Below are 24,356 nucleotides of genomic sequence, written 5' to 3'. Positions count from 1 at the left end.
CCTCATTACAGATACCCCTTTAAGGGGCTATTAACTGGCTGGGAGCTGCAGCCTGCAGCCCGTGTCTGGGCCTTTAATTTGTCGAGAGTAGCCCATTTGGAGAATTAATTACCACAGGAATGGAATAAGCATGAAACATCTGTCAGATGTTGCCCAAATACAAGGATATGAGACTGTTGTCCAGATGTGTGTGGATGTGGTGGGTTTTTTTGGATCTGGTGCTGTACCGCAACAGCTCATTCTAGGGTTAATTAGTACGCTGCATTAGCACGAAACACGAAAGCCATGGTTCTGCTCCCACTGTTTCACTACGTGTTTTTTTCCAAGGGGGGATGCAACAACCCAAGTATCCTTTTGAACAGACAGTTTTTTAAGTTCCAGTATGTTGAATATGTTTCCAAACACATACCCTAAAGCTATCCTCACCCGGTCAGTCATTATTTTATGAATTGCAAGTTAAATTAAGATAGAAAAGTTCAGAATGTCACTGAAATACTTGTTTATTTGCAGTCGTTTCACTACCCAACAGGAACAGCGAGTGATCAAGAATAAATAGAGAAGAAAATAAATGCACGTGCAACAGTTTACAGCTCAGTTTCCGGTTCGGTTAATTAAAGTAAAACTGTGTATTCTCTGTGTGATGACTCACACTAAAAAAGTGTGACCTTTGTACCTTGCTAATTAAAAGTCGATCAAGACATATTTGATATGTGATGTGCGCTACATTTGTTTACAACAGGAGATGCTAGGCTAACCCTACAGTCAAACACTGGACTAGGACTGTCCGTAATTTCAACTCGCTATACACATGCCAAAACTTTTAAGCGTTTATCAAAAGGCTACATGACCTAATAGAAAGTCCAAACCTAATAGAAACCTGATATAACAATAAAATATCTGAATCTGTTTTGATTGGTTTGAGAGACATATTTGGGCATCTATTCATAAAGATGATGTGACCAAGTTTGTTTATCAACATTAGTCTAGCATCTCCGTTCTTAAATAAAGAAGCAATATGCCAAACATGTTTAGCTAGCCACACCCTGATGTTGGCCTACAAAGCCAAGAGTGGATCAGCCCATCTGTAAAAAGCCAATCAGTACCAAGCGTCCTTCGAGCTTCAAGTACGGCTCGGGTTGACCCGCCATCCTTCCATAAGATCCATGGAAGACGGGCACCCAGGCTTTTTTCTGTCCTGGCACCGAAGTGGTGAAACGAAGCTTCCCCTGGGTGTCCGAACGGCAGAGTCGCTCGCTGTCTTTAAACGCAGACTGAAGACCCATGTCTTCCAAGAGTACTTGGGCGAAGTGTAATGCCATACTGACTCTTGTATTTAGGAGTATCTAAGCTTAGAGGTATTTTTGGATCCTAGTCTTTGCAGCTAACAGCAAGGATGAGTGTAAATGTGCAGCATATCCCTGCATATCATGAAGACACCACCTTCTCTAAAGTCAACTCACTTGAATGCAGTTTTCTGCAGTGTAGACCTCTCGATTGAGCTTGCTTTGTTCTGTCGGACATGAGTAACCTTTCTGGGGCTGTATCTGGCTAGCCAAGTGTCATTCCAGCTGGAATTGGACCCTGTAGTAAAAATGAGGGTTTCAGCTCAGTTGAGTGTGCTTTCTACTACACGCTGAGGACGCATAGACGAATCAATAGAAATCCAATTGGAATTAAATGGAACTTGTGTGTCTTTATCGTCCCTTTGAGAACGTCAGGTCTTGGCATAATCAGGACTTGAGCACTGCAAGTTTGTATGTAAGGGGTGAGGGGGGGGGACCCTAGGGTGCGAGAGCAGTCCAGATCATAACATTTATCTCCAGCAGGCGAATCCAGGCCGTTGAATGTCATTGTGACCATTTCTTTGTCCGTCTCTACTGTGATGTAACGCTTTTGCAAAACAAGACTCTTAAGTCTAGGGACTTGGACATGGGGGAGGGAGTGTGTTTGGACATCATGAAGGAGGAACAACATAAGTTTTGTATTCACTGTTTACTGGTTACATGGTTGGTTATGTGTTGTGTTATGGTGTGGAGCATTATGATGGTTGCGTTACATTTAGAGCCTCACCTTATTTTTTTGTCTCCAGTAATGAAGCACATACAAAGGACTGACTTATGTGACATGTAACATTCTTATTGCCATAATCTTTAACTGACTAAAATACATTGCATTGTTGTCAAAGTAAATACACTTGACCTCTTTTTTTCTGTCTGTTTTATTCATTAAAGTTGGAACAAGCCAACAGCAAGCTGTCGGCATTAAAGATGACTTTTGGAAATGTGAGCAGGATGTCCGTTTAAAGCATTGCAGTCCTCAGTCGCCTAATGTTCCAAATCCATTCCCTGCACAGTTTTAAAGAAAACAACAAAAGGATCAAATCCTTCTATTGATCCTCTCAGACACTTGTGTTCAGTGTGGTCCTTAAGTGAAGCAGAGGCTCGCTGTGGGCCGTGCTGGTCTGGCCTCGCTAATCCAATCTTGATGGTATCTTCCTGGAAGATGGAGAGTTCATTTTTATTGTACTGCTCTCTGAGCTAACAGTTTTCTTTTTCATTGCTCTGTTACTGAACCAGTCCCTAAACTTTCAAACTTTAGTTTTAAACTTTCTATGACACTCTTTTGGGGGAAAATCCTGCTTTCTTGGCTGTGGAACTGAATGCATGCGTAACTCCAGGCAGTGCTCTCATGAGTTATAATAATTTAATGTCCACACAGAAGAATAACCGGTGATTTGGGGAGATGCTCTTATCGTGTTTTTTTTTTTTTTGCTTGATTCCACTTTTGATTTTTGTGGAAACGAAGGTGAGCATGAATTATCCAGATGCATGATAAATCACTTTTTATATACTTCTGGCAAGTTGGAAAGGAAGTTTTTAAAAACACAATCAAAATGAATTCATATTAATTATATTCAACATCAAATCTCGATAACCAGGGCTAATTATATTCTCTTTGTATCTGCACCGCATGAAACCCTAGCACATTTCTTATTCTTTACACAAAGTTGCAATCTGAGCCAAACTGGCATTTTGACTTGGTGACTAAAGTCTGTTTCCTCAAATTGAAATTTTTAGGCTCCGTTTAAAAAAAAAATAATAAAAAATCTGCTTGTAATGAACTGGTTTGTATTTCAAACACCGCGTCCCAAACATGCTGTTCACAACATATACTGTCCCCACTGTTAATGCATTTCATATGCGTATTCATTTCTGAGGATGTGTGCAACCTCTGCTCTGAATTAACATGTTTTTAGGGCAGCTGTACCGTGGGTTTAAGAACTTAACGATTGAGGGGAAGAGGCTTTGCAATTTTTTAGGTTTATATGATTAATTTTGCTATATATATATATATATATATATATATATATATATATATATATATATATATATATATATATATATATATATATATATATATATATATAATGTGTCAATATGGGAATCATGGGCTGATGCTGATGACTGACATACATATCTGCCCATATGATACATAAACATTCATGAAATGTAGAAATGGGGGGTTAACCTCGATCTAGCATTACAGAAAAATGTAAGATTGTATGTATTTCTGATTCTTGGCTACTGCGCTAAATGTGCTCTACATTCTCCAACAACGATTCAGATTCAAGCCACTCTGGGTAAGAGTGTCAACCAAATGCCGTAAATGTAATATAAATAAGGTCAAATGTAGACATCCGATGTGGATATATTTGTTAAATGTGATTCTGGCAATTCCAGTATGTAACTGTGTTCTATTCCAAAATGGGGGTAATCATCAACGGAAAGGATGTGTTTACAGCGGGAATCTTTTGATACAGGACTGCATGATATGGGCAAAATGCTGCATGATGTGCTGTGGTTAAACATTACTGCACATTATCTTTTATTAAAATTACTATAAATGTTTTTTTTATATCTAGACATGCCTTCTAATCCAAACGCCCAGAATATCTGTGATTGGTCAGAATTCTCACAGCACACGAAAAAACATTCTGTGATCTCAGTAGTGCTAAGGCCGGTATCACAATAACGATTAACAAACAGTACATCGTGCATCTGTACTCTGACTTTATCCTCATCACTGGACTTTATCCTTGTCACTGGAAATGAGCTGTTGCATAGGGATGGAGCCTGCAGTGAAGGCCTTTCATCCCTTTCTGAAAATGTGATTTGCCTTGCTGCCGCTGTGGCACGGGCTGGCGGGTGAAAAGGTTAATTTCATCACCCTGCAGGATTAAACAATTGCAAATTTAATAGGGAGAAAGGGGAGAAAGCAAGTGAATGAGGCTTTGACTCCTGCTGACCTTCGATGGACCTGGCAGCCACGAGCAGCCCTGAGTGCGCTAAGCAGATTTTCAAAAGCAGAAGACTTTACTTACGTTGTATGTTCAAAAAAGCATTGTAGACACCTGCTCATCATTTCCTTAAAGGTTAAGGATATTAATAAGGATTTTGTCCTTTTTTCATTTGATTGTCGTTAGGCACTGATGTGGTGATTTAGTTCCTCATCGGTGTAATGTGGTCTAGTGCCTCAGTGCTGCCACTATGGCTCAGGGGTCGCAAATTTAAATACAGAGCCATGCTGCTTTACCATCAGCAGCCAAAGTCTGAGAGGGCACAATTGGCCGTGCTCTCACTGGGTGGAAAGATGAATCTCTCCCGCTTTTTCACACTTAAAAGCGATGTTGGCCGACACAGGCATTTGTTAGCTGATGCGGTGGAGCTTGGAAACCGTTTTTTCCTCTGAGCGCGTCGACCTCCGGCAGTGCTGCATTGGCAGTTGCATTGGCGGCAGTTCGAAAAGAAACTAGCAATGCTCTTGACACTAAAAGGGAGCATTGCTAGTTTCTTTTCGAACTGCCGCCAATGCAACCGCCAATGGGGTTACCAACTGGTAGGTAAATTGATGGTACCAAATTGGGAGGAAAAAAACCCCAAAAAACCTAAACCTAAACATGTTCATGGTTCTGTTGAGGTGATTATAACTTACTAGCTTGATGACTTTCAAGATTTTCAAGGCCACTAAAATTTGGGTTATTTAACTTTTTATTAACTTGTTTATTTTCATTAAAAAAAAGACACCTTTTATACAAGTTAAAAGTCTAATCATGCCTGGAAGTATTCATTTATCACGGGCAACAATACAGCTATGTTTACATACTTGTGTGTCCAATGCTGAATTAATATTACCAAGTTTTTTTAATAGTTTAAACCCAGCAGGGTTGGAGGTCAGAGCCCTTTTTAGTTCATTCAATTTAATTTCAGTTCAACTAATTAAGCTTGATACATTTTAAGCAGATTGTTAAATGAATTTATTCAGTTCAGTTCAGCTCAGCTGAATTTACTGCCTGAGTTGATGGAATTGATTGCGGCCATGCTGTTAAAGATTGAACTTAAAAAAATATATATTTTTGTAAATATTATTTATAAAAATTTATAAGTTTAAGAGGCTGTCATTTCAGGCATACACAAGCACAAATAACGCACCTCCAGGACCATGGTGCATACCACTATGCAAGACATGCAGTGCAACTTGGTGAGCATAGACACAGAAGACTGATGGATCTGATGGACAGTTGGTACAATAGACAGACTGGACTGTGCAGCACTGACACTGCACAGTATTTCCATTGAATGCAGTAGTGAGCAGCAAACATTACCTGAGAAAGTGGGCAAGAAGGTAGAGTGGGGGTTCATCAACTCAGGTATGTGTGTGCATGGGTCAGTTCAGTCTCTGAATGTTGAGGACTCTAATGGCCTTTTGTGTTTGTGTGTGTGTGTGAGTGAAAGGGGTCAGCTCAGTTCAGTCTTTGAGTGTTGAGTCTAATGGCTTGAGGGAAGAAGCTGTTGAGAGTCTGGCAGCGATGGCCTGGGGGCTCTGGTACCTTCTGCCGGCCGGCAGCAGGGAAAAGAAGAATTTGTGTGAGGGGTGAATGAGGTCGTCTGCTTAACGCTGGTGGCTTTGCGGATGCAGTGATAGGGTGGCGTAAATGTCCAAGATGGAGAGGAATGAGACGCCAATGATTTTCTTAGCCCTCCTCACTATCTGCTGTAGAGTTTTTGCAGACCAGGCAGTGATGCTGCTGCTCAGGAAGCTCTAAGGACCCCTAGCCTTCCCATGTTCTACAGAAGGACTGGAGAGCGCTTCCTGAACAGCTGCGTCACTGTCTGGTTTGGCTTTGTGCCAACAAATCTACTTTTCCTCAGTCACCACTGGAAGTAGAGACTAGTAACGTAGATTTGTTGGCTATGGAGCTGGTAAGGGACCAGGTCAGGTCACCAAGAATGTGGTGCTCTCAGCAGTCTCCACAGATGTTCACCTAATACTCCCTAAAGTCAACAACCTTCAACAATCTTTTCCACATAGCTTGCTGGTTCTGCACCAGTCTGTACACTGACTCGTTTCTGCTGATGAGACCTACCACCGCCATGTCATCTGCGAACCTGATGATGTGATTTGTACTGTGCTTTGCAGCACCGTGCTTTGTAGTTGGTGATTTGCCTGGATTCCCTACCACATACTCTGTGTGTCGGCAGAGTTCTGGAAGTGGCCATGGGTTTTTCCGTGCGTAGGCGTGCTTTGCCTCCCTGATTGCCCGGGATAGGTCGACACTTGCAGTTCTCAGGGCTGCCTTATCAGCTGACTTCAGGGTGCACAAATCTGTGCTGTCATCCATGGCTTCTGGTGTGTCAGGTTGTGGGTTTTTGGGTCCACTGATGGGGCCCATACAGATCACATAGCTCGTACTCGGCATTAAACGTACACTCCTACTTTAAACACGGTGTTGAATTATTTACAGGCAGTAAATTGGCCTGCATCTAGCAGTTGCAAACTTCACCAGCAGTGAGCAGTAGATAGAGACAGCATTGACTGAGCTTAGTTCCAGTGGAGTTGGAATTTTATTGTCCAGTGTGCAGACATTGGCCTGCAGAATGAACAGGCTGGTCAGCCAGCCAGTTAGAGTTAACTTTTAGCCTTGCATGTAAGCAGACTGCTTATGGCACCCCCTCCACCAGCTAGCAGCTGACTCCGTAGTCTGGAGGCAAGGTCTATGTACCAAGCCTAGAATGTGCAACTTCTTGTGCAGCCCATTTAGGCTCATGTCAATGTTGTAGATAAGTGCTAGATTACCAACTGTTGTTGTGCTCATACAGGTATTCTTTATTTTTCATCTCATACATATCATCCATACAACACTTGAAATGGTTTCCTGCAGTTAAACAGTTCAAAATGTTGGTGTCTGACTGGCTCAGGAACGAAAGTGTTATTTCATTACTGCCACATTTCTAAAGGACCCATGTATGTCATCTAAAATGAGCACAACTGTGCAGGATTCATTTTTATCATAGCAGATACTTGTGTTCTTCCATGCAAGTGCCCATTATTCTTAGGGCTATGTGAAGGACCATACAAAAAACTTGCATCCTAATGCTGCTCATATTGCTTGTTGCAAATAACATCTTATAGTAAATAGGGAGGCAACGATGAGGGAATTGTAGGCAGATGGAGATATTTCATAAAATGTACAAATGGAGGCTTTAACTGCCTGCCAGCATTACAGAGACATACAGCATTCACTTACATAAGGTTTGGAATGCAGTAAAATTAATGAAATGCAGATACTTCAGAGCAGTACCTGAGCCTCACCTTAATATTCTTTGCCTCTTCTTTACAATTATGCAGTTAATATGTAGCGCGTCGTTCTGTCGTTTACAATGAAAGCCTTGTTATTTGAAGCAGTATTGAGCCTGACACGGCTGTGAACTGCATGAGAACAGCAGATTGCATCAAGGTTGGTTTAGTTACTTTTACTTTTTTTCTTTTTTTTTTGTAATTTCAGTTTCAAATTCTAGGCCCATGGGTCTTACTAGACTGATGATGTCTAAAGGAAGCCAATACTGACACCTAACAAGAAAAATATGAAATGTCTAAAAAGTCTCGGTTCAGCAAAAGTAATGTGAAAGATTTAGCCCTTTTCTTTGGTGCTTGTTTGCATTTCATCTGTTCTGGCTTTTGTCTGCTTTAGGACAATCCCAGGCTAAGCCTAGAGATTTGCCACCTAGTTCACCTACTTTCCCCCCCCCTGTTTGCTCTGGACGCAAGATATCAGCTCTTGAAGTTTCCCACACCGCTGGTATTTGGACGTTTCCCCAGATAGTAAGCTGCAATTTTTGCTGCATGCTCAAGTGTCATGTGGCCGTGCAGTGAGATGAGTGTATGTGCATGTGTGTAGGTGTGTTCCTCACCCTCACCGCAGCACAGGGAGGGCAGAAGAGTGCAGAGGCATCCCTGTGTGCGCTACTGCATTATACTACTTTAGATACGCTGCGTCAGTGTATGTGAGTCCATGATCAAAAACGCATTACCAAGAAAAGCAGAGTCTATGCAGACGGCTCGGGGAGGTATTGATTAAAGATCAGTGCTACAACTCGTTTATTTCCGGGAGCATCCACATTTCTTGCAGTTCTTTCATAGATTAGTAAGGAGCCTCCATGCTTGAGGCTACTGACGTTTTCTCTGTGCTTTGGCCTCTCGTCCACATGACAACAACGTGACTGAACCTGGTGGAACTGTTAAGTAACAGAAAATGGAGGTTTTAGAAAGTGCTCTCCAGGGTAGAGATTCAATGAGGCCCCCCCAAAAAACCCTTTCTCAGTACTGTATTGAACCATTTGTGCTGAACGTGTATGAGGAGGTTGATTTTCAGATTACATCATTTTACCAAGCTCTCTGAGTAGCTGAACAATTTGCAGGTTCAGTTATTATTGCAAATATTTACCAAAAATCTAAAGTACACAACAATAGTGGCTAATGTTCAGCATTTCAACAGAAATGCTATAGATTATAGCTTTTAAACCAACACGGTTTCAATAGTAAACTGCTGATGTCTCTGATTTTAGGGATTGACATTTAAATTATTTGATTTGAGTGAAATAAGACTATGCTATTAAGAAAAGTTAATCAGTAGGTATAGTATTGGAAGCAATCAAAACAGTCTACTTGTACGTGTATTTAAAGTAATTAAGTATAAAAAGTTGAATAACAATAATAATGATGATAGTGATTGATTTATTTATTAAGCATATTTCAAAACACAGGTTTAGCATGGAACAGACATAGAATACACTATACTAACATTTAAAAGAGAAAAAGTAGAATAAAATAACCTAACTCAATAACAATAAGTTAATGTTGTACAAACAGTACATCTGATTAGTTAGCCAAACAAACTACCCTCAAATGACCTTAAATGTACATAGATCGTACAAGAGCCCTCAGGTCATCAGGAAGAGTTCCAGAGATTAGGGCTGTAATGAGCAAAGGCTGCTTTTTCACTTTTAAGCTGGGCGGTCAGTACAGCCAACAACCTGTGAGCTGATCTGAGGGCTTTTGAGGGAACATGCCTGATAATTAGATCACAGAGGTCCAGTTAAGCAAGACCATGAAGGCAGTTAAAAATACTTACCAGTGTCCTAGAACTGATTTTTTATTTTTTTATTTATTTTTTTTTTAGATTCTTGTAATCAGTGCAGCTGATTGAAGACAGGTGTAATATGATCCATCATGTTCATGTGTGTCAGAATTATTTTTGAATTATTAGATAAGATGCAATAATAATGTAGATGTTAAGATCATTTAAAGGTGCCCTTGAATGGGAAAATTGTATCTACCTTGACGTTAGGGTGGTCACTAATGACTGTTTTGCTATTGATTTATTCTATCGATTATTTTGGCGATTAGTCTATTAATCTAAATGATTAATTTTCCTCCCCCCAAAAATAATTAAAAAACAAAATAATGCTACAATGATGTATTTACTTACATTGAGTTAATTGACTACAGCAATTTATCGTGGTAGCCCTGCTTGACTTGAAGTTGAATTTTGAGCGTTCAGTACATGGAAGTTTGAAGTTGCAAGTTTCTGATGGTAAAATCCCCAAACTGTTGTGTACATAAAATGTGCACACAAAAAGCTGTGACGTTGTAAAATGCAGAGACCACTATATTTTTGTTGGTTTTTCAAGTCAGATCCACATCAAATCAGGTTTATTATCACATCACATTAACACAGATGCAAGTGGGTGAAAAAAGTAGGTGCTCACAGTAGTAGAAACACAACACTGAAAATAAGAACTACAGCATATACACATTAAACTTGCACTATACATACATGCACAGTTTTCAGACTCGAAATTCAGAATTCGGGTAGCTGTGTGAACCAGGCCTTGTGCCTGCAGCTTTTTGATGCTAGTGTACGCAGTAGGGTAAACTCAAACTCCATAACTGAAGAAGCTAAGGCTGGGGAAAGAGAGCAGAAATCTTTTCTGGGCTAAAAGCTAATCTAGCTACAATTCGTTAGACAACTGCGCACCGCACCAAGAGGGCACTGACAGACTGTATTCACTACAGTGTTTAAAACAAAGCAATAGCTCCTATGAGCTGCCGCAGTAACGTAAACCAGCCAGTAAAAATGAAGCACCCATGGAAAAACCCTTTTAAAGGTCTAATGAAGCTTTACTTGATGTAAGGGTTCTTTACTAATTGAAAAAGGTTCTTGACAAAAGCGCATCTCTATAACAAACATGGTTCTTTATGGAGCCTAAAGCAGATCCTTTTTATGGCATCTCTCAAAGAACCTCGAGTGGCTTTATTTTGAAGAGTGTACTTTCTATTTGTACATTAAAGAACAGCTGAATACTGAAGAAAGGCATTCTTTGACTCATTTGAACAAAATTTTGTAGTTGCTAGAACTGGGCAGAATGGCGATATTTTATCATATTCGTGATAAAAATATGCTTTTCTAAGCATATCGAGGAGACTGTTAGTGCTTAATAAACCCTGATCGGCCACAGGTTTCATTACCAGCAGTGTAATTAGACTGGTTTAATAAGATAAATACCAGCAGATGTTGAATAAAAATCAAAGTCTTCTGTAAGAGTATCTGAATAGTAGTATAGTAGTTTTTAAGAATCTGTCACTACTGATATTTAGTCTTTAGTATTTAGTCTGTGATTACATGTATTGTGATAAATCTTGTGTATCTCGAAGTCTTTAAATATTGAGTATATCGCCCAGCCCTAGTTGCTTCTGTAGGCGTCCGACTTTGTGAAAAATCTTACTATGTGTCTGTGCGATCTTAACTCTGGACTAAATATAGGATGTTTCTGTAATATGACCTCGAGCCTAGTTTCTGTACAGTTTGTCGGTGCTGAATATTGATGGGACCGTTCTTCTTACTCGCTCTGTTTTATGGATTGCGTTCTGGCATTTGTTGGATGGCTTGGAAATATTCCGCTCGCTTACATGATTAATCGCACATAAACTGTTGACTCATCTTGTGCTTCTGAAGCACAGTTAAAGCTTCGTTTTACAGTAGGAAACATTTAAGTGACAGTGATGAGTCAGAAGTGTGGAGTCAGGCACGAAATGATGATGAATCACGCTGGACTTTATTTATAGCCACCAGCTTCCACCAACAATAGAGTAGCAAGAGTGTTTGCTGTGTAATAATTCATGGAGCACTCTGCTCATACCTTCCTTGCCGAATGGATTCCAGATGATTCCACCCCCCTTCTCCATTTATTTATTTATTTTCTGAAACTGTTTTTGTTTTCGTCCTTGAGGCCTTAAACCGTATGTCCCAGTGGTGCGAGCGGCCTGAAAATTTAAATGTGTTGAGAGACTGGCTGTCACACAAGCTGCTAACGTCTCCCTCCGGGGGGTCCGGTTTGCTCTCACTGTGCCAGAAAAGGAGGACTGAAATTCGAATATCGAATCGTTTAGGAGAAGCGGTGGATGTATTATTCCAATTAAGATGCTAAACACTTATTCAGAGCAGAAACAAAGCGGCAGCGCTGTTCAGCACGAGGAAAAGCAATACCGAATAAATAGCCATTTATGAGCACCGAAAAGCACAGGCAGTCAAGGAAATAGTAATTAGTTTAATCCTCCTAATTCATCTGTGCACAAGGTGAAAGCGCTGCTTTGCTGGTGGGAGCTGTAATTGCATCTATTGTTGCTCGATTCTGTCGGCCAAAGAAGTGCCTTTTCCTGTTTAGTATGACTTTTCACAGTTTACTTTTTCTATACTCCGCATTCACAGCCCTCATTTAGCCCAGTCATGGCATGGTCATTGTTTTTGGGCGTGTCCCGTCTCTTTTCACCTCTGTTAGTCATGCCTGGACCTTACAGTGATCCATTCACTGCGTTCAGCTCCGCGATCCGCAAGTAACCTTGAACAAACAGGATCTTGTAAACTTCGCTTCTCCACGATGTACTGTAATATATAGCAGCGTGATTATGCCCTCAACCCATGATATACATTTCATAATCTCTGGATGATTTTAGCAAATTTTGGAAAGGAAAATGAGTTCTGTATTGATGATGTTTTACTCTACTTGAACAGACTAGAGCTAAAGGCAGTTTCCTTGTTTGGACGTCCTAATTAAAAGATTGATCTCCACCTTAAATGCCACAGGAGTTACATTCTGCCATATTCAGTGAAATTCTGTGTATTAAGGCATATTCAGTGTTTAAGGCTCTCCATTGTTTTTAACCAGGTTTTGGTGTGGATGACCACACAGTTGATTCCACCACCAAGTCTGAAACCTTATGTAACCTTTGATGGGGGGATTTGGCTGAACACCGCAGTACTAATGTACTCCGAACGCAGTGGTCCAGGAACTTGTCCAAAGACGAGAGACAGACGTGCTGTACATCCCAGGCTGTTCAGCTGCCAGTAATTGCCAGAAAAGTTTCATTTTTGGAATCTGTATTTGACCCTCTGACCAATTATGAAATGAAATGGCCCTTTGCATGCATGACATTTTTGATCATATTTAATACATCAGGAAGTTGCTCATAGCAGTTATGTTGCCTTTAAAATTTTAAGTTATGAAATCTGTATGTATCTTTCTGGTTCATGCGGTACACTTGCAGTCCACCAGGGAGGAGGAAACGGGTATCTGATTGTATTTTCTCATTTGTGCAATTTTTTTTATGTATTGTCATCATTTAATTATTTAATCATTATTTCAGATAATTCACACTGAGCTTTGCGGTATCAAAAGCTCAAATATGTTTCAAATATGAGTAGCATTAGACCCAGGTACCCAGGGCTGTCTGTTAAGCTCACTAATATTATTATTTATAATAATATTTATTATTAATTTTTATGCATCCTGCGTCATTCTGGACATGGCTTGAGAAGTACCAGCATAAACAGTGAAAGCAAAATTGCACTCTTTACTTGTGTCAGCAGTGGAATGACCAAACCATGAACATAAGCTCCTCTGTCTCTTTCTCTGCTGTTGTCTTGGGTTAAGCAGTTTCTCAGTTGTGCTTATAGCATTGCTTCTGTGCTACGAAGTGGTAATCAAGAAATGCATTCTTTCCAGTGCGTGCTATTAGTGACCACAATACCAACAGCAATCGACGATTTCTACAGTGTGCAACAGGACATTAGAATGATGTGCATGATCTTACAAGCCTATTGCCAACTTTAGAGCGTCTGAACAGGCAAATGAGGCAGGGGTGATGAGTTTTTTTTTTTCCTCCATGCACATCACTTTGCAGAGCTGGTTAGATGTGCCATTTATGCAAAATAATAACTGGATGTCAAAAAAATGGCCCTACATTTTGCCTGTTGTTATAAGCTGAATTTTAAAGCATGATTGTTGTTTTGACAGCTGTGGAATGGCATCCTTCCTCCTAACAAAAAGACCCAGAGAGCGAGGGCGAGAGAGAGAGAGAACACACTGCTATTAAAGCAGACGCAGGAAACGAATGAATATCAAGCTCCGTAACACGCCGCATATTTCTGACAATTGATTTGTAATGCAGACTGAAGATGTGATCTAATTGTGTACACAAGCCTGTCAAGAAAACAAGCTCTGGAATGATGATTGATCCTGATAGGACCTTGTTAGAGTGATAACGATTAGGGTCATTATAACCTGGTGCACCGTTGTATTGAGCAGCACTGTTGTTTTTCATTTGTGCAGTGTTATGAATTCCTCAGCCGAGGACATGTGCACGTTTCTCACCCCGATAGAATGACTTTTTTTCCCATCCTATGTGAACATGATGTAGTAAATGTGGTTACGGAGCTAAAATGAATAGCCCCATGCCAATTGGCTGTCTGTGCTGTAGCTTGCTATGGAAATCAGCGTTGGGTAATTCACCACGGCATGACTAGGATAAACATTGAAACTATGTGAAAACTCCCAGTCCTAAAGAATGAGATGACCATGAGTCAAAGTTTAAAATTTAGGATATTACAATTTACTCAGCTTTTAGCATTACACACAGGAATAAAGAAACCAAAATAAAAATAATTATAGCAACCCTAGAGAGAGAAAGAAGAAGACAAGGTGAGGAGTGGGATTACCGTTGGGGTTTTCCTCCTCTTACCTAACACAAACTTTACCAAAGCCATTATATCTTTATGTAAATTATATGTAAATCAAAAGGATCCAATATATTAAATTATACATTATATTAAAATCAAAGGTATCTATGATTGGTCATTAAACCCTTCTCAAAACTTAATATTGCTGATTAAACAGAAAACTATAGAATAGCATATTTTCTTATGTCTGCATCAGCAGTGTCCAGTCAACATCATGTTCAGCTCTGGTGACCTTAAAAGAGGTCCACTGTGGTCGTTCCAACAGTTCTTAGCTAACGTCACCCTGTCCTCCTTAAACACAACAGCCAGTCCGCATGAATTAAATAATGTTTAAGTGTCTTAAAGTCTCTGAGATGGTGAAAGAGAAGAAATGAGTGGAACTGTGTTGTCTTGAACGGTTGTGCTCCAGCTAATACTTTTGGGATGAGTTGTTGGTCATCCAACATCCTGATATCACTAAGGCTCTTGTGTCTGAATGCAATCAAACCCTCACAGCAATGCCCCAAAATCTAGTATAAGGTCTTCTCCTCTGGACAGTAGAGACAGGTACTCCAACAAAAGCAGGATAAACTGTTTAATGCCCTTAATTTTGAAAGAAACAACAAATAAGCAGGTCCCAATACTTTTGTCCACATAGTGTTTATTGAGTAGTGGCGCTTAGTAGCCCTAAAAAACCATCATCAAAAAATAAAAGGACACAGATCAAGCGGTCATCTGTTTCCTGGCCACACCAGTGGACATAGATTGCTATAGCTTTAGCTTTGAAGTGCCCAGATCTGTAACGATTTGTGCATGTCTTTGTAGGCCGGAATCACATAAACCTCAGCTTTGTGCCCCATCAAAGCAGTTCACCTTCAAACCTTTTTTATGAACTCCTGTTTTGTTTAGCATGCTTTAATGGTACTTGATGATCTGCAAGGAAATGATGTCCGAATAATAGACTTGCATTGAAGGATTGATAAGGTGGATCAATTAGCCTGATCAATGTGGACCTGTGCCACCAGAGCCTTGCTAGCTATTCCTTAACAAGTGCAACATTAGCTAATTAGTCAAAGGCTAACCACTAGCCCCCACTAGCTGTTCTTGAACATGACGGTGGCATTGAATTGAAGCTTTAGGTCGTTCTGTGAATCTGGGTGAGCCGAGCATCTGTAGCAGGACTTGAGCTTCAAGCTGATGTCGGGGGTACATGCGTAACAAAGGCGCTTCTTTACTGATGTAACAGAACTGGCAGTTAGCAATCTCCTCCGAGAGTTCAGCTGACCGATGGCATTGCGTTAGCGGGCAAAAGATGCAGTGACTGACTGCATGTGACTCAGAGGAAGCACGTGCTAGCTTTGACATTTCCAGAATGGGTAGTATTGTTTGATGGTAAAAGTCTATATAGTGGATGGTAATTTGAATTTAATCATTTTGGGAGAAAATTTGGGAGGGGGGGGGGTAATGGATTAAAAATGCATTAAATGATGACCTACTAGGATTGATTATCGGTTCTGATACAAACAAAATTAGCTGGATCGGGTTAGGATAATTAGGCAGATCCACGGGAAAGTACTTGAGAAAGTAAAATCCGATCTAATCTGGCCATAATGACTACGAATGTCTGGTGTAAACAAAATCCGGTCAACGTATATCCAGACACTAAAAACAGGCCTAAAGTAAACACATCAGTGTTGAAACCCATGGGGTAAAAACAGGTCTTTTGACATTTTGGTAGGCGGGAATACTAAGCTTTCTAGAAACGTCCCGATTCAGTCCAGTGGATCAGGAATTGTATGTGTACTCGTCCGCGGAGTGCATTTGCTCACTAGTATGTTTGTTCACTGCACAGATTCCATCTGCGTCCAACACAAATGTTAACTATGAGTGTCTTTGTCATTTTTAAAAATGTGGCTACTAAAGCAGTCCATAATGTCCATAGTTATATAACTATTTTAACTTCAGCACATCTTAGCAGCACATCGTGCCTGGATTGTGTGGGTTTATTATGTATAGAAACACACATCTGATCAAAATCGGCCGATACTCAGCATTAAGGCAAAAAAAAAAAAAAAAAAACTGGATTAGGACCTCCCTAATACTTCCAGTACACTGGGAGATTACCTGATCTCCCGTTTAGTTTTAAATATGCCTATGCTTTTTGTCATACAGGCAACACAACCTGTACGTTTTCTTGTGAAGAACACTGCTTTCAGTCTGCGGAGCACTGGTCATGCTGACATGCTGACGTCAAACTTTGATGTGTGTTCCTTCACAGCACTGCGCCCAAAGGTTGCTATACGAACACGTAGCCTAGTCATCTCCCTGTTTGGAAGATGGAGGAGCCTCCTGTCTTTTTTTTTTATTTTTTTAACAAAGACAAAGGTTTGAAAGCCTCACCAGGTCTCCTGAAAAGCGAGCCTTTCGGCTGCCTTTGGTCAGTGCTCACAGAAACCTGCGGAGTCTTGACAGAGCACTATCCCAAAGGTATATATTCTTTTGAATTATTGAATGGGGTCTGAGCCTTGAGAGGCCTAAAGTATTGGAGCTGCCACTGGCCTGAATATTAGAGCTCTCCATCACACACTGAGAGCTTCTCGCAGCTCAGTAGCCCATCGAGGTGCGGGGTGGTATTAACTGGCCAATTACAGCCTGAAAACCACTTTGTTATTATCATATGTCGTCTATACCGGTACTGGGGCCTCACACACATTGATTTTTATTTATAGTGGCACTGATTGGTGGTGGGGGGGGGGGGGGGTGTAACTAACTAACTACAGTGCATTTCATTTGCTGGATTCTGTAGAACAGTTCAGAATACATAAACACTAAATAAACAGCAAGATTACATCCGCAAGACTAACATCTGTCATCAGCTTAATGTAAAGTTACATGTGCTGTATGTAAAGTAAAGGGTATTAATAGTGGCTATTAATAGTATCCAATCTCCTGGAAAGGCTAGATGTTGGAATACTGCGGGGGCTAGTGAGGTCTGGGACGGATGTGGGATAATTAGTTCTGAATCACAAACATCACTCTGACTCCTTGCATATGTATTGAATTGAGCCCCGTAACTCCAGTCTGCTCCACAGACCAGTGCTGACGGACCTCATACCCCTCTATTCAATGCAGGCCTGGCATGGGTGGGCCTGGCCAGCTCAAACTGATCACGCTGGTTGACCGGCAGAGGGTATGTTTTTTGTTAGTTTGATGGTTTAGGCTGGTCTACCAAGATGATTGACCAGGGTCACCAGCATGACCAAGGAGGTTGAACAGCATGACCAGTCTGACCAAGCTGATTGACTAGCAAAACGGGCATGACCAAGTTGGTCAACCAGTGAACAGGATTACTTACACTGAATGTTCAGCATGACCAGCCTCACCATGCTGGTGGACGAACAGCCTGACCAAACTAGTCCTTCAAACGTAAAAAAAACGCACATTATGCTGGTTAAAAGATAAGATGGTCAACCAGCTGTCTTACCAGCAAAAGCAGCTTTTCAACCACCTTGACCATAAAAGACCACCTTGGGCTGTTTGAAACCAGCTACCAGCAGAAACCTGGTCCTGAGCTGGATATTTCTGCAGGGACCCAGAGCCAAAATCATGACTCCCATGCGTCACGTTTGACTACGCAAGGGAGGTCAACCCAAGCCCTGTATGCGGCTGCTGTAGACCTTTCCGAAGTTTTCCTTTCCAAACAGAGATGAGCTATCAGTTGTAGCAAATCTAGAATTTTTCTGGTGGGTTTGTATGTATTCGTCTGGGATGAGCTCTGAGAAGAATGCTGTCTGGCTCTGGTTGTGTACAGTTTTAACCGTTTGCGTGTTTGTGGTTAACTGTGCACTGCACATGAAGCTGCAGGAGCACCGGGAAACACAAGGCCCACTGCTATGAGAACACCTTGACCTCTTAAAGATGTGAGGCTGCTTACAGTGAAAATATGACAAGACCCCCCAAAATGTCTTGTATTATTCAGCTGTGGCTGTTTACCCAAACACAAAGCTTGCTTTGAGCCATGAAATTGAAAAACAGCACAGAAGTAATGTATCTCAATTCCAGCTCCAAAGGGGAGTGCTTTTAGATTGTGCGAGCCAAGAAAAGATTGACTCTTCACACTTCCCGGGTCACCACACCGACGTCTTTGTAGCTTGGAGATATCGTACCAGAGTTCTGCTCCACTTTCCTGGGTAGAACACTCCTGCAAGTGCCATGTTCACTGCTGTGTTGATTATGAAAATGGAGTTAAGGGATCGTTTCAAATTGAAGTTTTATTTGATGTGCCAAAAGCAGGGTAAAGAAAGAGCATCGATTAAGATCTTCCTGGCAGATGGAGGAAGGCGGTGTCTGTGCTTAATTTAAAAAGAAAAAAAGAAGGAAAGAAAAAGGAATAAGCTTTGAATAAACAGGAAAAACTAAACGGATGATCTCTCTGGAGCACCTTTAGTTTAACTCATGTTTACTCTGTTAGTTTACTCTGTTAGTTTACTCTGTTTACTCTGTTAGTTTACTCTGTTAGTTTACTCTGTTAGTTTACTCTGTTTACTCTGTTAGTTTACTCTGTTAGTTTACTCTGTTTACCCTGTTAGTTTACTCTGTTAGTTTACTCTGTTAGTTTACTCTGTTAGCTCTTGTTAGTGAGTTAGTTTACTCTGTTAGTTTACTCTGTTAGTTTACTCTGTTAGCTCTTGTTAGTGAGTTAGTTTACTCTGTTAGCTCTTGTTAGTGAGTGAGTTTACTCTGTTAGTTTACTCTGTTAGTTTACTCTGTTAGCTCTTGTTAGTGAGTTAGTTTACTCTGTTAGCTCTTGTTAGTGAGTTAGTTTACTCTGTTAGTTTACTCTGTTAGCTCTTGTTAGTGAGTTAGTTTACTCTGTTAGTTTACTGTTAGTTTACTCTGTTAGTTTACTCTGTTAGCTCTTGTTAGTGAGTTAGTTTACTCTGTTAGTTTACTCTGTTAGCTCTTGTTAGTGAGTTAGTTTACTCTGTTAGTTTACTCTGTTAGCTCTTGTTAGTGAGTTAGTTTACTCTGTTAGTTTACTCTGTTAGCTCTTGTTAGTGAGTTAGTTTACTCTGTTAGTTTACTGTTAGTTTACTCTGTTAGTTTACTCTGTTAGCTCTTGTTAGTGAGTTAGTTTACTCTGTTAGTTTACTCTGTTAGCTCTTGTTAGTGAGTTAGTTTACTCTGTTAGTTTACTGTTAGTTTACTCTGTTAGTTTACTCTGTTAGCTCTTGTTAGTGAGTTAGTTTACTCTGTTAGTTTACTCTGTTAGCTCTTGTTAGTGAGTTAGTTTACTCTGTTAGTTTACTGTTAGTTTACTCTGTTAGTTTACTCTGTTAGCTCTTGTTAGTGAGTTAGTTTACTCTGTTAGTTTACTGTTAGTTTACTCTGTTAGCTCTTGTTAGTGAGTTAGTTTACTCTGTTAGTTTACTCTGTTAGTTTACTCTGTTAGCTCTTGTTAGTGAGTTAGTTTACTCTGTTAGTTTACTCTGTTAGCTCATTTTAGTGAGTTCAAGTTTAGGCACACTCACGCTAACAGGAAATGGTTCATGTTTACTGTGTTGGCTCATGTTTACTGTGTTAGCGTTAGTGTGTTAGTTTGTGTTTATTCTTTTAGCTCATGGTTAGCATATTTTATGTGGACTTTTCTATCTTATAGTTAGCGTGTTAGTTTATGTTGCTCATGGTCTCTGAATGATTGCCTCAGTTAGGTCTGCAGAGAGACGTTCTTGGGATGCATAGAGGGTATGTGCCTGCTTCACTGTGGCCGCGCCCACTGAGTGGCATAAAGACCGACTGAGTGGCATAAAGACCGACTGAGTGGCATAAAGACCGACTGAGTGGCAGAGTTGGCGCTCAGTGTGAAGACCCCTAATGCACAAAACGGGAAAGAGCTGTTGTGGGATTTACTGTACAAACAGTTTCAGGAATTTAGAGCTATACTTTTACAAACTGCTGAAAGCTGAAGAAAAGACAAACGAATGGATTACTGCCATTCTGGAATCCAGACACAGCAACGTGTGGGAGCTCACTGTTTGGTGAAGTCGCGCTCTGAAAGCAGGTGGGAAAATAATAAGCCCACTTTAGCTTCAGATTTAGCGATATGCTAAGTTAAATTACACTGAAAAGCAAATACACCTGGTAGAGTCACTTTACTAAATGTGCCTGAACACAGACGTAAACACTCCTAAAGGTTTACTCCACGTTTGTGGGTACACGTCACTCCTCCATGTACCATAGCTTCTTTGGTAAGGTGGATGGATTGCTGTTGAGTCCTACTTGAGCAGATGATCGCTTGTTTTATTCCCGGTTTGGCCGCTTTCCCTAATAAACGCAGTCGTGTTGCAGAATGTTTTCCCACTCAGTCTGACCACAGGGGCGAGTTCAAGCGGGAATGCTGTGATTTCGTAAAATCTGTTGGCTTTGAAAGCACTGTTCAAACCTGATGCTTCCAATACTTACACTGAAACTTAACAATAGCTGAACACTGGAGTTTTCACACTGTGTTTTGCACGGCAGGCGTCCCAAATTGCACACTAAACACAGACGTGGGGTTAAAGCAGAGCAGTGCTCATCACAAGTGTGGCTAGGTAGGGTAGGTTTCTGTGGATTGAGACACGGAATTGGATCAGTCAATCAGAGGAAGCCTGAAGCCTCTGCTGCACCATTTAAGGTAGAACGGATGATTGGAACAAGGACGAATAAAAAAAGCAACTTTAGCTGTGTGTGTGTGTGTGTGTGTGTGTGTGTGTGTGTGTGTGTGTGTGTGTGTGTGTGTGTGTGTGTGTGTGTGTGTGTGTGGTGTTGAAATCTGTAACATGTTTTTCTGGTTGCTCGTAACCCTGATAATTAAGAAATAATGAACTGTTCCTTGACTTTTGGATGTAGGGACGTAGTCTGAGGGTGTTGCTTAAGCAGCAGGTGATTTTAAAATAGAAAGAAGAGTTGCTCACAGAACTGTAGTATAATCACAATGTCAGGGTCATGCCATAACGTAAGATATTGGCACTGGAGTACTCCTCTACTACAACCGCAGTACACCAGTTCCAGTATGTTGTGTTATAGCACTCCCTCTTATGTATTATTGCTTCATTAATGTGTATTTATTATGTATTTCATTCCCATATAACCTAAATTACAATTATTAAAAAGTTAATATTGAATGTTTTTTTTTATTTTAGATCTATCATCTTTGATGCAGTTTCTTTTGTCCTTGTTCCTTACTCTATCTTTTCTTTTGCTTTTTCAGGATTGAGGGTGAAGCCTTGCGTGTTTCAAATGTCAGGTAAGCACGAGTTCTTTTCTTTCTCTCTCGTCACCATACTTCTCAGCTTCAGTCGCCGTCTTCTAAAGCATGGCCATCTCCAGCTCTGATGCATATCATTCCAAAAGACATGCCTTTTCTCATGACTGCTAGCACATGTGTGTCAGTATCTGTCTATCTGAAGTGTCTCTTGTCGTTCTTGGAGCTGTGTCCTTGAGGGACCAGTGTTTTTTTTTTTTATTTTTTTTTTTATTTATTTATTTTTTTTATAGGGTTTGGTGCAGAAGCATCTAATCTGCACTACAATCCACACTCTGTCTGTCTCCAAAAGCCTAACACTTGGCAGCTGCTTTAGAACGTTCAGTAAGATAACTGACGAGCTGACACCCGTCTGACACACGTTTGACTTAGGCTTTCTTCTAGGAAGTAAGACGTGTTAATAGTATATATAATAATATCATATCAAAATTTAAAACGCCCAAAATGCTTTCGTGAGGCTCAGAAGTTCAATTTTATTCATAAGGAGCTTCAACAGACACTCAGCGCCTCCTTTGGTAAAACTCTGAATTCGTTGGTGGTGTTTGGTCATGGCGGAACAGGCTCTGCATGACCACTGCAGGAGATTGCAGGAGACTATGAACAGTGTGCTTGTGTTTTGAGGACGAGTTGCTAAACTGGAGCGGCTGTTCATACAGGCTGTTTTTGTATTTCTGGATTATCTGGATTATGTTTTCTTTAGTTTTAGAAATGAATTGGCTGGAAAATGCATTTTACATTTGATGTTCACTGTGCTGAAACAAATCTCATGCAGCAGATCTCTTCATCATGTGGAAATGGCTGCCAGCTTACTTTTCTGCACTGATGCCAGAAAGAAAGATGTTTGTACCATCTGTCTTCCTGACACATCGGTTTGATATCGTGGACACTTATTTCCATCAAGGTTGAGCCAGGAGGCTCTTCATCATGGTGATAGATGTACGCCCAGAGCAGGTCAACTGCTCGAAACGATTGGTGCCCTTGTGAGCAGATGTTTTATCGTAGCACTTCTGAAGACCTGAATAAGCAGCTTACACTTCAGAGCACATTTGTACATCTGTCCTGGAATCCATAGATGAAGCATGTAGTAAAGTAGACTGATGTGTCTGTGCAGCTGCTCAATGTATGTATTATTTACTGGTGTGGAGATGCAGCCAGGCGTGGATGTGAAGTGGAAGTAATTAGCACTCTTAATTAAACTTCTGGCTTGTTCAAGGCTTGACATTTACATGTTTTCATTGTGTAGTTCCAGGGTCGGGTGGTATGACCGTAATGCAGTATACCGCTGTATTTTAAAAATGTTGACCTCCAAATGAGCACAGTATTTCAAACTTTTTAGAATGTCTGTTCTGTGTCTTTAATAAGCTCATTCCCTCATGTGCATTTAAGTGAGGTCACACTCTGAAAGCAGGTGCTGGAAAAAACAGGCCCACCGTAATTGTATTTGTGAGTTTGAATAAATGGAAGAGCAGGAAAAAAAATGTCTACTAAATGTGCCTGAAAACCGTTAAAACACTCCTAAGACCTAAGACATTATCCTCTAAACATGTGAACATGTGTGGTTTGATCCTCAGTTAGCTGGAACACAGTCAGTGCCTGTGTCTGTAGTCAAGCTATCTAAGCAAAGGGTACATTTAGTGAGTGGGCTACAGAATCAACACCAGAAAAAATGCTGATGCTAACCAGCTTCTCTCTCCTCTTACACAATAGTTTCATTTGTAATGATCAGGCTGGTTTTATTACACCCTAATATGCTAATCGGTAACTACATACAAAGCAGTGCAAGCTGGCTGAGTTGATCCTAAGTGGGGGCGGGGACCCGGAACCACTGGTAGTCCTGAGGTGTTGAAGAGGTTCATTTCTGCATGCTTGTAGTCAGTGTGTTGCTGCTTGTCGTCAAAGCTTTTGTGTTCTGTTACAAACAAGATGGGTTGTGCTGCTGCCGTCTTAATGCTCATTTGTTTGATCTGCAACCAAGACAACAGCGCTCTGATTGGTCAGCCTAATCTCCGTACAACACACAAAATGTAGCAGACTCTAATTGAAAAATGTATGCGGCATCAAAGTCTGACAGATATATAAAAGACATCATTGAGACTCAGTGTGAATAGGCCTTTACTCTTTTTTTCATGTATCTGATAGCTGATAAAATGGCTCATTAGAAATCTCAAACACCACAATTTCTTTTTTATCAAGGAGGCCCTGTACATGTAATTGTCTTCTTTTTGATAAAATGTCCAAGGGCGTTTCTAGGCAGATTCCTTCAAATGTCTTTTAGATCCCTGAAATATAGATTATTAGTTTAAATACACAGCAGGGCACTGTCAGTACTTGGGAAAAGGCGCTGCTGTTGCTGCTTTAACTCGGCACTGCCCAGTATAGCTAGCTGGCAAGTCCTGTTGCTTAGTTATTGTCCAAGTTATCTGCTTGTTAATTAGCTGGCTTTAGGTTCATATGACAAACCAGCTACTCTGGCTCAATTAACAGTGTTGTCAGGAAGTGTGGCCATTGTCTGGTCGATAAAAGTAACAGCCTGATAGCTAAAGCAGGGCACCATCTAGTGGGCAGAAATTGACACTGAATGCATTACAGATTATGAAGGTACAACTATTTTTTTTTTGGACCAATTTTCCACATTCAGGGTCCCTGTGGAACTCTTCCAGC

The 24,356-nt window shown here is 40.7% G+C and overlaps 1 protein-coding gene across 3 annotated transcripts in view; it reads left to right on the top strand.

Annotated features, from left to right (window-relative positions):
* The window catches only part of iqsec1b (IQ motif and Sec7 domain ArfGEF 1b), a 286,544-nt gene that overhangs the window by 58,635 nt on the left and 203,553 nt on the right, over positions 1 to 24,356 (top strand). For all 3 annotated transcript variants that reach the window (XM_072666404.1, XM_072666403.1, XM_072666408.1), the window contains exon 2: positions 21,642 to 21,677. In XM_072666404.1, the coding sequence (XP_072522505.1) occupies positions 21,642 to 21,677 (36 nt within the window). The remainder of the gene's footprint in view (positions 1 to 21,641; positions 21,678 to 24,356) is intronic.

Source organism: Salminus brasiliensis, chromosome 21, assembly GCF_030463535.1.
Source record: "Salminus brasiliensis chromosome 21, fSalBra1.hap2, whole genome shotgun sequence".
Taxonomy (NCBI): domain Eukaryota; kingdom Metazoa; phylum Chordata; class Actinopteri; order Characiformes; family Bryconidae; genus Salminus; species Salminus brasiliensis.
The sequence above is the reverse complement of the archived record's forward strand: the minus strand, read 5'-3'. Positions and strand labels throughout refer to the sequence as shown.